General features: G+C 43.8%; 1 protein-coding gene across 6 annotated transcripts in view; it reads left to right on the top strand.

The window, feature by feature from the left end:
- Positions 1-14758, top strand: part of LOC126281896 (ankyrin repeat and death domain-containing protein 1A-like) — a 713288-nt gene that overhangs the window by 464136 nt on the left and 234394 nt on the right. For all 6 annotated transcript variants that reach the window (XM_049981216.1, XM_049981218.1, XM_049981214.1 and 3 more), the window contains exon 5: positions 10696-10794. In XM_049981216.1, coding sequence (XP_049837173.1) covers positions 10696-10794 — 99 coding nt within the window. The remainder of the gene's footprint in view (positions 1-10695; positions 10795-14758) is intronic.

Raw genomic sequence — 14758 nt, 5'->3', positions numbered from 1 at the left:
TATTTAGGAGGACTTTTCATGTCTGTAGTGAAATTACTTCGGTACTTTAGGAGTTGTTTGCGTGTCTGCAGAGCGTTATTTAGAAGTAGTTTACGGGTCTGTGGGCTGTGTGGCATGACACCAAATACGTCAGAGCGCGTGTTTTGTAACAGTGTGATAAATATACTACAATAATTGCGTAGGTTTCCGTTACCAGAGTCAGTCGGTATAAAAGTTTTCCGGGTATGGTACTGCGTCATAATGTAAAAACTACTGCTGCAGGAGAAAAACCAACGTTTCGGCCACGATTGCAGTGGCCTTCTTCTGGACCTAATGGTGCGTTCTAGCTGTGAAGTGTCCTATATATTTTGTTGTTAGTGCACCCTGCGCTTGCCATTAAATCATAATTTTAAAAAGGTATTTAGTTTCATTGGTCCCTTGAGGAAGAAGGTGAGGGAACTTTATTTTAATACGTTATTGCGGTGGATGGAGAACGTGACCTCTGTTATCTATTGGCTCTTGGTTACGTAGCATGATTGGCGGTCACCGTCGAATCAGAAGCTTGCTGTTGTCTACCAACTGCTGGACGTCGGCCGCGCGTCGGCAGTTACTCGCCGGTGGTGCTCGTTCCTCGTGTTGACAGTGTGGTCTGTTGAGCTCTGATTGCTGGCAGCCAAGATGGGGCAAGCCTGAGTCCAACCTCCCTGTTCATGTTGTTAGGGTGTTTAAGTATTTCGATGGCCTCTCTGATTTTGCGTTTCGTCATAATTGGCAGCTTGGCCAACACACAGGCTTCGCAGAATTTTATGTCTTTTCCGCAGTCTCGCTGGTGTTCTGCCACTGCGGATTTGTTGTGTTGACCTAGACGAATATAAATCTCATGTTCCCGAACCTGCGTTGCCATTGGCCTACCAGTTTTGCCGATGTATGCCTCTCCACATTCACATTCAGCCTTGTAGACGCCTGCAGAGTGTAATGCAAACACCTTGTCCTTTTAATGCATCCACCTGGAGCCTAGCACATCCTGAATCCTACGACCACTATAGAAGACAGGCTGCAACCCAAAACGGCGAAGTTGTTTGCCTATTCGGTCAGTAACGTTCTTCACATAAGGTAATCGCACTGTTGGCTGCAGTTTGTCTATTTCTTGCTTTACTTTCTTGCTTGTGTTCGTCGACAAGGCTGTGTTTATCGACTTATGGCTGTAGCCTTTGGCTAGAAACGTTGTGCGTAACCTTTCAATCTCAGGTGCGATGCTTTGACCATCACTTAGGCACTGCGCATGGATTGCCAAAGAACGGATGACAGAGTTCTTCTTCGCTGGGTGGTGGTAGGATTGGGCATGCAGATACCTGTCTGTATGTGTAGGCTAGTGATATACTCTTCGACCCAGTGAACCCTCCGTTCTCCTGTACACTTCGACGTCTAGAAATGGGATAACACCATTCTTTTCTACTTCCAGCGTGAACTCTATCTTCCCGTGCTTATTGTTCAAATATTCGTGAAACTTGTGTAACTCCATTTCACCATGAGGCCATATAGCGAACATGTCGTCCATGTGTCTGAACCAGCAACGTAGGTGTAAGGGTGCTGAACCAAGGGCTGTTGCTTCAAAGGCTTTCATGAATATGTCGGTACCAGCGGAGATAGGGGACACCTCATTGCTACGCCGTCTGTCTGCTCGTAGTATTTTCTTTGCCATTTGAAGTATGATGAAGTCAGGCACAACTCTACCAGCTCGCATATGTCTGGCGGGACATGCTCCTGAAGGATGCAGATAGTTTCATCTCCTGGCACGTTAGTAAATAGTGATTTCAAGTAAAAGCTGACCATGAAACGCAGTGAACACTAACAAAAAACATAAAGGACACTGCACAGCTGGAATGCACCATTAGACCCAGAAGAAGGCCACTGCAATCATGGCCAAAACGTTGGTTTTTCTCCAGCAGCAATAGTTTTTACATTAAGATGAGTTACCGTACCTAGAAAACTTTTATGTCGAAATATACTACTATCTTTCAAAATCCAAACCCAAATAAATTGATATAAAATAAATAAAGCACACGCCTTCCCTACTCTCTCCAGCAGCACAGCATAGGCTGAGTCATTTTCGCACCATTTTCCCCCTCCGGACCACTATCATAGATTACATCACACAAGGGATGACAGCACCCTCTGGTGATAGTAATGTGTCCTACGTCGCTTGGACTCTAGATCTTGTGGTGGAGACACTGCCTGCAAAATAAACACTTATATCCATCACAGGCCGAGTCCTTTCCCCCCACCCACCCATACCCCCCACCCAGACTGTCATCTTTGATTACATCACATAATGGATGACGGTGCTCTGGTGGTGGTGCTGTGTACTTGACCTGGGCTTTGTGGCGAACACACTGTTTCCTGCCATCTTGGATAATGGTACTTGTGTCATCAGCTGACCTCATGATAGCCATCTTAATTACGTCAGGGATCACAGCGCCATCTGGTGGTGGTACTGTGTATTAGGTCTGTTGGGCTCTTAGACCTCATGGTGAACAAAATGGATGGCTGGGCTGCATCAAATTGTTTAAATACAGGGTAGTGCATGCAAAAAGACTAAAGACTAATGCTAGCAAATGTAGAGCTCTCCCTAGCCATTTTCTAGGAAGAGGTGGTGCTCGGGTGACTTACTTTAGTAGAGGTAGTCCAAGTGCCCTTTCTTTTCCGCCATTTTTCTTACATTAGTAGACGCTGCCTTGTCCTGATTGAATTTGAACTTCCTGCAATTTTATGGGGGAGGGGGTTCGGTCAGTGGGGGTAGCCCAATTGATCTATTTTCCTGTCATTTTCCCCACCCCAGACCGTCATGTTGAATTACATCATGGAAAGGATGACAGAGGGCTCTGGTGGTGGTACTGTGTACTAGGCCACTTGGACCTCATGATGAACACTCTGCTTCCCACCATCTTCGGTTCAAATGGTTCAAATGGCTCTGAGCACTATGGTACTACTTCTGAGGCCATCAGTCCCCTAAAACTTAGAACTAACTGTAGCGGTCATGCGGTTCCAGACCGTAGAGCCTAGAACTGCTCGGCCATTCCAGCCAGCCCATCTTGGGTAGTGGTACTTGTGTCATCAGTTTATGTCATGGCAGCCTTCTTGGTTTATGTCACGGATGAGTGGTACTGTGTACTAGGTCCACATCTTGTGGTGAAGACACTGTTTCCCACCATTTTGGATACTGGTACTCGCGTCATCAGCTGATGTCGCAGTAGCCAGTGGTCGTTTCGAGATATGTGAGTGCCAGAAAAACGATTTACTAGTGACTGCAATCATTATAGGACTTCTCCATACGATCCAACACACAGACATCATATCTTGTTGATAGTGTAACATTAGAGATCTGAAAAGCTAGTGAACATTTCTTGCGACTTCAATCAGCGCACCATCCACTATTATTTGTGATCCTTCTCAACCAGTCATCGCATATAACTCAGTGGATATAGCGCAGAACCTCTGACATGGTATCGAGATGGAATATATTACACATATATGAGAAATATCTTGTGGCTTGAGGGAGTTGCAGATAGCTGTTTCATATCACGTTCCTTAGCCGAAACACCTTCACAAATAATCGTTTTTATGACGATATTGCATCGTCGGTTACATGTAACCAGACTGCTGGTCTAATAATTTACATTCCTATGATCACCGTATCGGTATTTGTCTGGAAAAACCACGTGATTCGTAGGTAATGCCATACATCGATTTATAAAGCCAGTATAGCTTCTAACACGGATTTTTGTGTGCACCTGTAGAGCGAAGATCACTTGTGGCAGCAACATACTGTATTTGTTGCGAACGAGTTTTTTAAAAATATGGCAGATTACGCCTCTTTTTCTAAGACACAGTGGTAACACTCGCAAGAAAAACTTATGAGACATGTCCACCCACGGCTGATTTTCTCTCATCATTATGTTGTATCGTGTGGAATCATTGATTGGTCAAGTTTTATACTTAATAGTAGTAGGGGATGTGTGATGGGTTCACCTCAAGTATCAGGCTTACACAGTATGTGTTTGTGTTTCGACATGTGCAAAGGAGATGACTGTCGAATACTATGATAGCACTGTTAACACAGTATTCCACAGTCAAGTCATGAGAATGGTACAGATATTTCTATTTCCAGAGACACAGCCTTCAACAAGGATTATTTCTGATACTTCGCTCATTGTCGAATTTCATTCAGTTGTGACTGTGACCGTAACATTTAATTGTAAGTACAATGATAAAACATATATGTGACCGGTTTTCTAGGATGATTCTGTCTATGCATGGTATGTCGGAGGCCTAACTCACGTTTCTGATTATCATTGGGATCTGTCTGAATTGAGAGGCCTTTTGGATCATAGGAATGTAGCTGAGTTAACGATGTCGTTCTCTAGACGTCAGATTAGAGACCTTAGAACGTTTTGGATAGCCTTCGCGAATCCATGGATATTTGAGAAGATTCAATATGGACGTGTGTTTGCGCTGGGTCGTTATTCCCACCCATGTGAATGGTTCTGTTCATTGCTTCTGCACATTTCACGCCTTTATTTAGTTGAGGGAACATGGATTGTGGTGTGTGCAGCTGTCAGGTGAAAGACACGTTTGCTGGTTCTCTAGACATGAGAAAAACGTTTCTTTGTAAGTTATAGGGATGATTTGGAATCTGTTACATCACCAACATCAGTATTAGTGAGCGGAAAAATCAGTTGCATCTATTTTTTTTGTCAATTTTTTTCACATAAAGGTCCTCTCACATGGGATAAGTTTCCAGTTAATCAGTGGTACAGAGCACATTCTACCTCGATGAAGTTTTGGGTTCGTAGAGAAATAATTTCCAGTCTATATCTTGGGAATTATGTTCCGTCAGCGATCGGTAGGATGCTGCCGTGTGCTTAATATCGAGAAATACCTCGAAAATGGTATATTATTATCGCAAACCATGCGAAAATACATCGGTTCTTGTAATCCCAGAGTCCCGAGATGGGTGTAGAAATACAAGCTAGCAATCAGATCGGGACCAGAAACAGTAACGCGTTACTGCTGAGGGGAAGCAAGCCAAAACTTGTAGACGAGTTCTGAGTGTGACTTAGGTCCATTGAGGGCATTCTGGTCACCCGTCAGGCTTGGATGACCGCCGACCTGGCAGGGAAATATCTAGTGCTGTAAGGGGTATATACAGTGCTGTCTGTCTTGGTGGTATATGTACAAGTGATGTAAAAGGGATGATTTTGTATGGCAGACTATACGATTTGCATGTGTACTACATCAAAACAGTAGGCAGTGATATACGGCAGGTTTGGAGATCGATTTCATGCTCTAATATTCAAGCTCCTATCATCAGTGGGAGAGCAGTGTAATGGAGTAAGAGTCTTTCCATATTTGAGGATATCTAGTGCACTTTGCAGGGTTTAATTGTCGATGCAGTATGGGAATCTGTGTAACATAGTTTTTGGCTCGGAAAGCTCCATTTGCAGAAAAAAAGAAGAGGCTGGTGCTGCTTCCACACTGGCTTTATCAGTAGATTTCATAATAGCCAATCACAATGCTCGATTCATTCACAAGACTGCCTTTGTGCTTTACACTTCCCTGAACAATCTGTATGAAAACTTCAAAGTGATGTGACTTTTCTAGGTTTTGCTTATGATTGGAGCATCGATTAGAAATCATGTGCATGTTCCATCGTTCGTTCAGGAAACTCAAAGTAGCCTGTAAGGTCACAAAACTTAACATCCCTGGACTCCCATATATTGGAAAAATAAGAGAAAAGGAAACTCCAACGATTCCAGACGGCATGAGAAATACCAACCGGTGCGGATGAAATTCAACGTGTAGTTTTTTCCGTCGGGAATCGCTGCATAGCATCAGCTAGTACACAAAGACAATATTTTGAGCTCTTGAAATGACAGTCATAATGATAAACCCTCGAATCGAACCAGAGTTTCGTGTCTGTTTACATTTGGTTCAGTACGGCAGACATTTGGTGAGCCCTCTTCTCCTCGCGAAAGGGTAGTTGCTTGCAGCACTTTTATATTGTTTCTATTTCATCGGGTTGCACACTTGTTAAGTCACTGAAGTCTCTCGAAGGCCTCTATGGTACAGAAAAAAAAACATATGGTTACTCCAGAGAAAAACTAGGTACGTGGCATAACATTAAAAACTACTTGCGAATGCCAGAAGATTTACCACATTATCTTTATGAAAATCGCACATCATATATTTACTGATTCTGGGGTGGCCTGGCTTAGATACCTTACCCTGTAAGCAATTGTTTTATGTTTGCCTTGTAAATACCATTTTTTCAACTGATATTTTGGGCCAAATACCGTCAAGCCATTGCCTTCCTTCCCTATCAGTGCTGCACAGAAATTCCACATGCCAAGGAGCACATCACAGATCATTTTATATCTTCTGTACGTAGGACACAACAGTGCGCTGACGTACCCACGTACAGTTTAGTATCTGCGACCATAGCAGCGCTCCAACTGCAGGAGAAATGGGACCAGTTGTGGACAAGAAACTTACTCACCACCGAAATAGCCAAACGATCGAATACAGCCTTTAGGCGCAAATATTGTTCGAGTATTTTAAGATTTCATCGTGAAGACTATGAGAGTACAAAGGGATTCCCTCTGGTATGGAATGCTACTTCATAATTGCGACAGTTCGTAGGTGGACTGCAACTATGCGGCATACTCACCTCCCTGTTTTTCTGTCAGAGTTGTCTCCCTCCACCAAAATGTTTCATTTTAAGGGACTGAGGCCCGTATTTTATCCTCTCACGTCTGACACATCAAATCGGGGTGGAATGGCAGGGACTACAGCATGGACATGGAATAGCATTTGCTGAAATAACTAGTAAGTACTCGAAGCAAACAGTCAATTGGTTAAAATGGCTCTGAGCACTATGGGACTTAACTTCTGAGGCCATCAGTTCCCTAGAACTTAGAACTACTTAAAACTAACTAACCTAAGGACATCACACATACCCACGCCCGAGGCAGGATTCGAACCTGCGACCGTAACGGTTGCGCGGTTCCGGACTGAAGCGCCTAGAACCTCTCGGCCACCGCGGCCGGCTATCAAATAGTCAACTGTCTAAACGAAACGAACGGGTACAATCATAAAATATCCTTGCACAATACCAAACTTTCCATGGTAATGGAAGGAATCGTATGACATTGTTGGATGAGAGACGCCAAGAGGATGGTTCAGCCACTTGATGGGAATGAGTTTTCTTCCTCCACGAGTAACAGCCCCACCCCGCGGAACCACACAGATGTGTGTTAAATGTATCTGTGAAGTGCAGGAAACTGCGTTACGAGTCATATACAATGACGGAAAAAGTCGCAACAACAAAAAATTATTAATGTAGAGTAATGAAATTTCGACAATACATTTGTTTAGGTAACATATTTTTAAATGCTTAATATTGGAAGATCGTAGATTAATGTAAGTAGCCACAATGAAAATGTGAAATGCTGATACATTAATAACCGGTTAAACAGCCAAAATGTTTAATGCAAGCATGCAAAGAGTTCATGCATTGTCTTGTACATGTATCGAATGTCACTTTCTGGGATGCGGTACCATGCCTGTTAATTCTGATCGATATGTACTAATGCTGTTTGGGAACGACACTGGAGTTGTCATCTAATGGTGTCCCATATGTGCTCGACTGGGGACAGATATGGTGGTCGAGCAGGCAACATCTTGGCACTCTGTAGACCATGTTGAGTTACAACAGCGATATTTGGGCGAGCGCTACCCTGTTGGGAAACAGCCCCTGGAATGCTGCCATCCATGAACAGTCTAATCACCAGACTGACGTACAGTTTTCTAGCCAGGGTGCGTGGGATAACCACGAGAGTGTTCCTGCAATCCTACGAAATCCCACCCGAGTCTACAGCTTGGTTACAGAGCCTCAACTGTCCTCCATCTGACCAACACACGGCCATCCTCGGCACAGCGTTAGACCCAGCTTTCATCAGAAAACAAAACAGACTTCAACTTTTCCCTCCAATGATCTTCCGCTTGACACCATTGAAATCGCAAATGGCGGTGGTTTGTGATAAGTGGAATGAATGCTTCAGGGCATGTGGCTCGGAGCTATCCTTGAAATAATCGATTTGTAACAGTTATTTGTCTCGCTGTGTTGCCAACTGCTGCCCAGATTGCTGCTGCAGAAGCAGTACGATGCGCCAGAGCCATATATCGAACACGATGGTCTTCCCTCTCGATAATGCCATGTGACCGTCTGGAGCCTGGTCTTCTGGTGGCAGTACATTCTCGACAGCACCGCTGCAAGCAGTCATGAACAGTGGCTATGTTCCTGCCAAGTATTTCTGCAATATCGCAAAAGGAACATCAAGCTTCTCGTAGTCCAGTTACAAGACCTCGTTGAAGCTCAATGAGGTCGTTGTTAAAGGCGTCTTTGGCGATTGAAAGAGATTCTCTACTGGCGTCAACTCACTGCGTCCAATCTGAAGGGTAACTACAACTAACGGGCGTTACAACGGGTATCTAAAGCAAACCTGATTTCATACTGATAGTGGCGCTATCTGAATAGATATCACCTTTCAGCAGTTGAAACACTGTAAGGTGGCGTCGTCTCCTGACCTTCATTTCTTACTTGTTCCATCAAAAAAATGGTTCAAATGGCTCTGAGCACTATGGGACTTAACATCTATGGTCATCAGTCCCCTAGAACTTAGAACTACCTAAACCTAACTAACCTAACGACATCACACAACACCCAACCATCACCAGGCAGAGAAAAATCCCTGACCCCGCCGGGAATCGAACCCGGGAACCCGGGCGTGGGAAGCGAGAACGCTACTGCACGACCACGAGATGCGGGCACTTGTTCCATCCTCACAATCGTATTCTGCACATCAAGACGCTACATTCGAACTCAAAGTCGATAAGGTAGAGTTACTTTTGTCTGAATTCATGTAAGCGATATGCAAATCTGATAAGTAAATCGCAAGTGCGCACTGAGATTGAAAAAGTCGAGGCTGGCGTACACAACGTGATGGCCACACGAATTTTGGTTCTAAAGAGGAAACCAGCCCGCTGGGAAGACCGTCCATTCAGAGGGGTGGGTCAACAACATACCTATTTCGGCCAAAGCGACCGCCCAGAGACAGGACAGCTTTTGCCCATGTTTGACTTAAAAGCAAATTCTCCTACATTGTCCGGGAGCGCTCAGAAGATGCATTTTTTTCACTGACCGACCGCGTGGTTACGGATTTCTCACAGGAGAACAGTATACACCTAACGGATGTGCTACAGATTTCCTACAGATTTCCGCATTGGTCGACTCAAACAAAACGTCATTCTCCCGTTTAAAAGAGCAACGCTGATTGGCGGAATATTTCTGATGCAAAGAGTGAGAGGAGTGAGGGAAGGTAGCGAATGGTATACCCTTGCAACTTTTCCAGAAAAAGGGGCCGTTCCGTTGTCGCTCTTGGAGTGGGAACATGTAATCAGAGCGAGTGCGCTCATACGTGTATGCAAAGAGCGAGGAACAAAGTCTCTCCTCAGTACTTCACTGGGAGAACACCTCTGTCATTAGCGAATCGGAGTGACACTCTGTATTGAGTCGCTCGCGATTAAGCGTTGTTCACTGTGTTGGCCGCCACACTTATTGTTGCGGTGTGAACATGGACAGAGTACTAGTTACACGCCTGCCAGCGAGTATTGAGTGGCATAGTGGTGGACTGGTTATCTGACCGGTGTACCATGCCAATAGTAAGACTATGGGTGGATATGAGTCCTTGACTTCATCAAGGCGTAGGGAGACTTTGCTAGGCGAAGGTCAATCCAGATAGAAAGAGATAGTTGTGTTATCTGTCAGCAGCGAGCAATGCAGGCAACAGTCGTCGCAGCTCACAGTATTGTGCGCCACAGCGTATGCGAGCCCCATCTGTCCTCCGTAACAGTACACCCCACAACATTTCTCATCGGATAGATTTGACCGAACCTGGAAAAGTCATTCAACATTTGTAGGCGCGGTTCTCAGCCATTCTGCCTAGTAAATAACTTTCTTAAAGAAAAGTGAGAAAAGAACCTTTCTATACTTTGTAAAATAATAGCATTCGCATCCATAAGAGGCAATCTAATGTTCCGAAAAGAACCCAGAAATTTATTATCATTTTATAAGAAAAAGTTTCACTAAATTTCTCAGAATTTTTTGTAATCAATAATATTTTTCGTTCGTTTAATGTTGTTCTTACGCTAACTAGCAATATTCCCATATGCAACTATTCCAGTAGTTATGTAAGAATATAGAATACTTTTGTGTCTTTTCCTTACAGCCGTCGACTCCAGAAGATATTTGTTGCGGAATGTTTTTCAAGCAGTTTTTGTTGATATATTAGGAGCCTGTGTATGACTTCTGTAGTAGTGTGAGGGGGAAATTGTTTCTTGCAGGAGCCAAAGGGTACTTCTTGGATCAATCCATTGCGCAACTTGACAAAACAAAACCCACACACTCACAACATGTCTACCAACTCTCGTTTATGTTGCACAAGTCCTTGGCGCTGCCATTTGTTTCCATCAGTGTACGTGAATCCTTACATTGTAAATTTCAAGAAAATTCGTAAATCACTGAGCCAAAAGCAAAATAAAATAAGAGCTGACGTGTAGGGCAGAACGACAGGTGACGAGGTGCTTTTGTGTCTGCAGTACGGCATGCGGCCCATCCTGATGGCGGCGTGGCACGGCCACAGGGACGCCGTCCAGATGCTCATCAACTGCGGCGCCAGCCTCGTCGCCGTCAACAAGGTGAGTTACGGCGCCAAAATAGCCGAGAAATCGCTAAAATGCTTTGTGCTTTACAAGGAGCACTGGACGCTTCAAGTTAGTCTGATAGATTTCAGCGTGTGTATACTATCTCCTCTACGTAAAAGCAATGTGTGGAATGTCTAAAATGTTTACTGATCATGTCCATTATATGATATGTGAAATTTACCGGCGTAAACTGTATTCCATGAAGTTTCGGGGTTGCAGCCAGATGACGACTTCTTGCCACGATATTTCAGCTGATAACCATTGAGCTATTTTCAAGTGATTGTTTAACACTAGAGACTGCTAGTTCACCTCGCTAATTTTATACCGAAAAGAATAATCGTTGGAATGTCCTGGGACATACAATGCTCGGCTTATAGCTAATTTACACGGCTGTGAAAGACAGATGTGGCGATCATGTTCAAAGCACCCTTCGCGAACTGTACGCGTTGTCTGCCCAACGTAGACTTTGCCACACTGGCAAAGTATTCTGTAGATTCTAGCTCTCGGCAAACCCGGGTCATCCTCTGCCGAACCGAGAAGAGCACTATTCTTTGCAGGTGGGCGGAAGATTACTTTGGCATGACATTTCCTTAAGATTCTATCTAATTCAGTCGAAATATTGCCGGTGTAAGGGAGGAACACCCTGGACTTGAACCGCTCCTTCTCCTTTTGATTTTGTGAGTGGTTCTGATCTGATGTGGAGATTATCCATAGAGATCATCCATGGAGGCAGCCTTCGGAAAGCTTCCACCATCAGACAGTGAGCCCCTGGTAGCTGAGTGGCCAGTGACGGAATGTTATACGTAACGGCCTGGGTTCGATTCCCACTCAGTGACTGGGTTTTGTGTTGTCCTAATCATCATCATTTCATCCCCATCGACACGCAAGTCGCCGCAGTGACGTCAACTCGAAAGACTTGCACCAGGCGAACGATCTACCCGACGGGAGTCCCTAGCCACACGGCATTTCCATACCATCAGACACAATGGACTCAACATGTACCCGGTGCACCAATGTTCGAAGTACGGCCATAGATTGTGATGGATGGTGGCTATATGCTTGCAAATACGGGTCTGTATATTTGGGCTTACGATAAACGGAATACTCGAGTGATCCATCGATATTGTGACAGACCATCACATCCAAAAACGGCAGGAAGCCGTCCTTCTCAACTTCCATCTTAAATTTTATATTCTCGTGACAATTCAGCTGCTGCAGAAAGCGTGATGGTTCTTCTTCACCATGGGGTCAAACTGCAGAAGTATCATCTACATACCGTTAAAAGAGTTTTGGTGTAAGTTGTGCCGAATCAGGTGCTCTCTCCTCAAAGTATTTCCTGGTTATTCTGCCACGAAAATCTTGCCCTCGACGAGACCCTTCGGGGATTCAGTAATTAAGGAGTCAGTAGATATTCTTTTGACGGAAGATCTGATTAATACTGTTGGCGGTTTTCAACTGTATAAGGTGTGGGACCCAGTGATTTGTGTAATATCTACAGAATGGAAACATGACTAATGACACTTCTAACGGTAGTTAATTTTATTAATTTGACGTCTGAATCTTAGCTCCGCGAGCCCGCATTCAGACAGAGATCGCGTATTTAGTATCACCATTACGCACGCACTTTTGAGGCATAGGTGAAGCAATACACGAAGAAGGCACGAAACTCAACAAACGTTGCTCAAGCAGCGGCTGCCTCTGCGCAACCGCCCCCTCGCAAATTTTCAGTATAGCGACGTGAACTATCAATCTACAGAGCAAAACGCTCACCTGAAGATGGTTGCATGGTTGACAGCCGAAATATCGAGGGAAGAAGTCGACGTCATCCAGCTGCAATCTCGAAACCTTGTCCAATATGTGTGGCATGTTTAATTCGTTCCTTATGTAAAATATGTGAAATCAGACGCCGCTTTGAGCCATATGTGAAACGTATGAAGGAAAAGTACTAACAATTAATGGGGCGAGTATTGTTATTGTTTTTTCGTAAGTTGTTGTGTACTTCTGTAGATGTGTGAGGCATTAGACGATCTTACATCGGAAAGATTGAGGCCCTTGTTTATGATCTCAGTCCTGTTTCGTAACACAACACAACAGTAATGGGAATAGAAATAGAATATAGAGCCAAACACGGTTGTTTGACTCGATGAATCGTTACTTGGAAAATTAAATGAGAAACGGAATGTAAAAGCGAGAAGTCGTGTCTCACTGTTCCTACTCGTGCGTAAGGCAGACTTGCTAAAGCCTCTGTTACATCTGCTGTTTGATGTATTCTTCCCAGAATCGATGTGCGACGATGCTGGGAGACTTCGCTCGGATAGTGTTCCCACATGGGAAGCCAGAGAAAGTGAACTAGAAATAGCACAAATTGTCGCAATATATTTCACTGATGTGTGGTAGGAGCAAATTGAAACCGTTGCAGTTATCCTGTATCGAGATAGCATTATCAGTGTCAAGTCCTGTAATGTAGGGACTTGTGCTTCCTTTCGAAAGTGCACTTTTTACCATGGAAAAGAAATACGAATATTCTGTGAAGATACAGGGAAACTTTCACAATCAGTTTTACTTACCGGCTACGGTCACCCGACCCACTAGCTGGTTCCTATCTGACTGCTTCCAGGAGCAACAAAAATTTGATATTCTGTATCTCATATGATAATAGACCAAATTTAAAATTTATATTGAAGTTGGAACACAATAAGTCAGTTATTGAAGTTAAAAACCTTGTATATGTCTGGAGGCAGAGTAACCGACGGCGCACAAATTACGTAGACTATATTGATTCAGTATTTAAGGATGAGAGCACATAGCGGCTTCCAACAAATTTTGTACATGTAGTCAGATCTTTTAGAAACTTCTCCTCACTGGCCCTCGCCAGTAAATAACAAAAAATTTGTATCAATTGCTACTATTTGGCTATTCACGTAGTAAAACTTCGGCATCAGGCAGTACATTTCAGTGTATCATTTCTTTGCTATGAACTTTATTAGCAATTATATTTGCAAGCAAAACCCACATATATCACTGAAGCAACTCGCATAATTGTACTCTTATTATTGTATGCCACACACGGTACTTGGGAAATATGAGGGCATTGAGATTGAGATACGTGAAAAACTAGCTTTTCTTGAAACGGAGCATAAACCATGCAGAATATACGCTTTTATTGTTTGATTCACATCTTTACTCCACACGCCACCTAATGGTATGTGGTGGAGGGAGTTTCTGGTTTCAATATAACCTCCCTCTAAATCCTGTTCCATTCAGGAATGGTGTGTGGGAGCTATGTATGAACTCTAATTTCACTGATTGTCTCGTTGTGGACATTTCAAGAGACGTACGCAGGAGGAAGTGGTATTACAGCCCGTCCTCTCTTGGAGACTTTCAGTAGTAAACTTCTTCACAATGCACAACTCTTCTTCTGCAGGGACTGTTATTGGAGTCTGATGAGCATCTCTGTAACGGTCTTACTATACGAGATGTATAGCTCTCTTTATGATCTTCTCTATCTCCTCAATTAAGCCTACTTTGTAAGGGTCTGAGGCTAAGAAGCATTTATCAATAAACGGCCAAAAGCGCCACTTTTTTCGTAGATGAATTACATTTTCCTTAGATTTTGCCAGTAAGTCTCAGCCTGTCTTCTGCATTTCCTACAACCGCGAAAGCCATTTCAAAAGTTCTGCACGCTGTAAGGTGGAACTGAAGAAAATATTTTAGAAAATGTTCAATATAGCCTCCGGTCTTAATTTTGGTAGCTACCCAACGTTTTGGTGACTTCTATATTCCGGGTAGGGCACCTTCATTGTCGAGCTGTCTGGTTATTTGGATCACCTCAATGGAAGCTTCATCAGTTGTATCAAAACGTTTCTCACAGAGTTGCTCCTTCAATTTGGGAAACAAATCGAAATCTGGTGGACTCATAGCAGGACTGTATGGCGGATGGGGGAGTATTTTCTCATCC

The sequence above is a fragment of the Schistocerca gregaria genome, chromosome 7 (genome assembly GCF_023897955.1).
Source record: "Schistocerca gregaria isolate iqSchGreg1 chromosome 7, iqSchGreg1.2, whole genome shotgun sequence".
In the NCBI taxonomy this organism is placed as follows: domain Eukaryota; kingdom Metazoa; phylum Arthropoda; class Insecta; order Orthoptera; family Acrididae; genus Schistocerca; species Schistocerca gregaria.
This window is presented reverse-complemented; position numbering and strand designations above follow the sequence as displayed.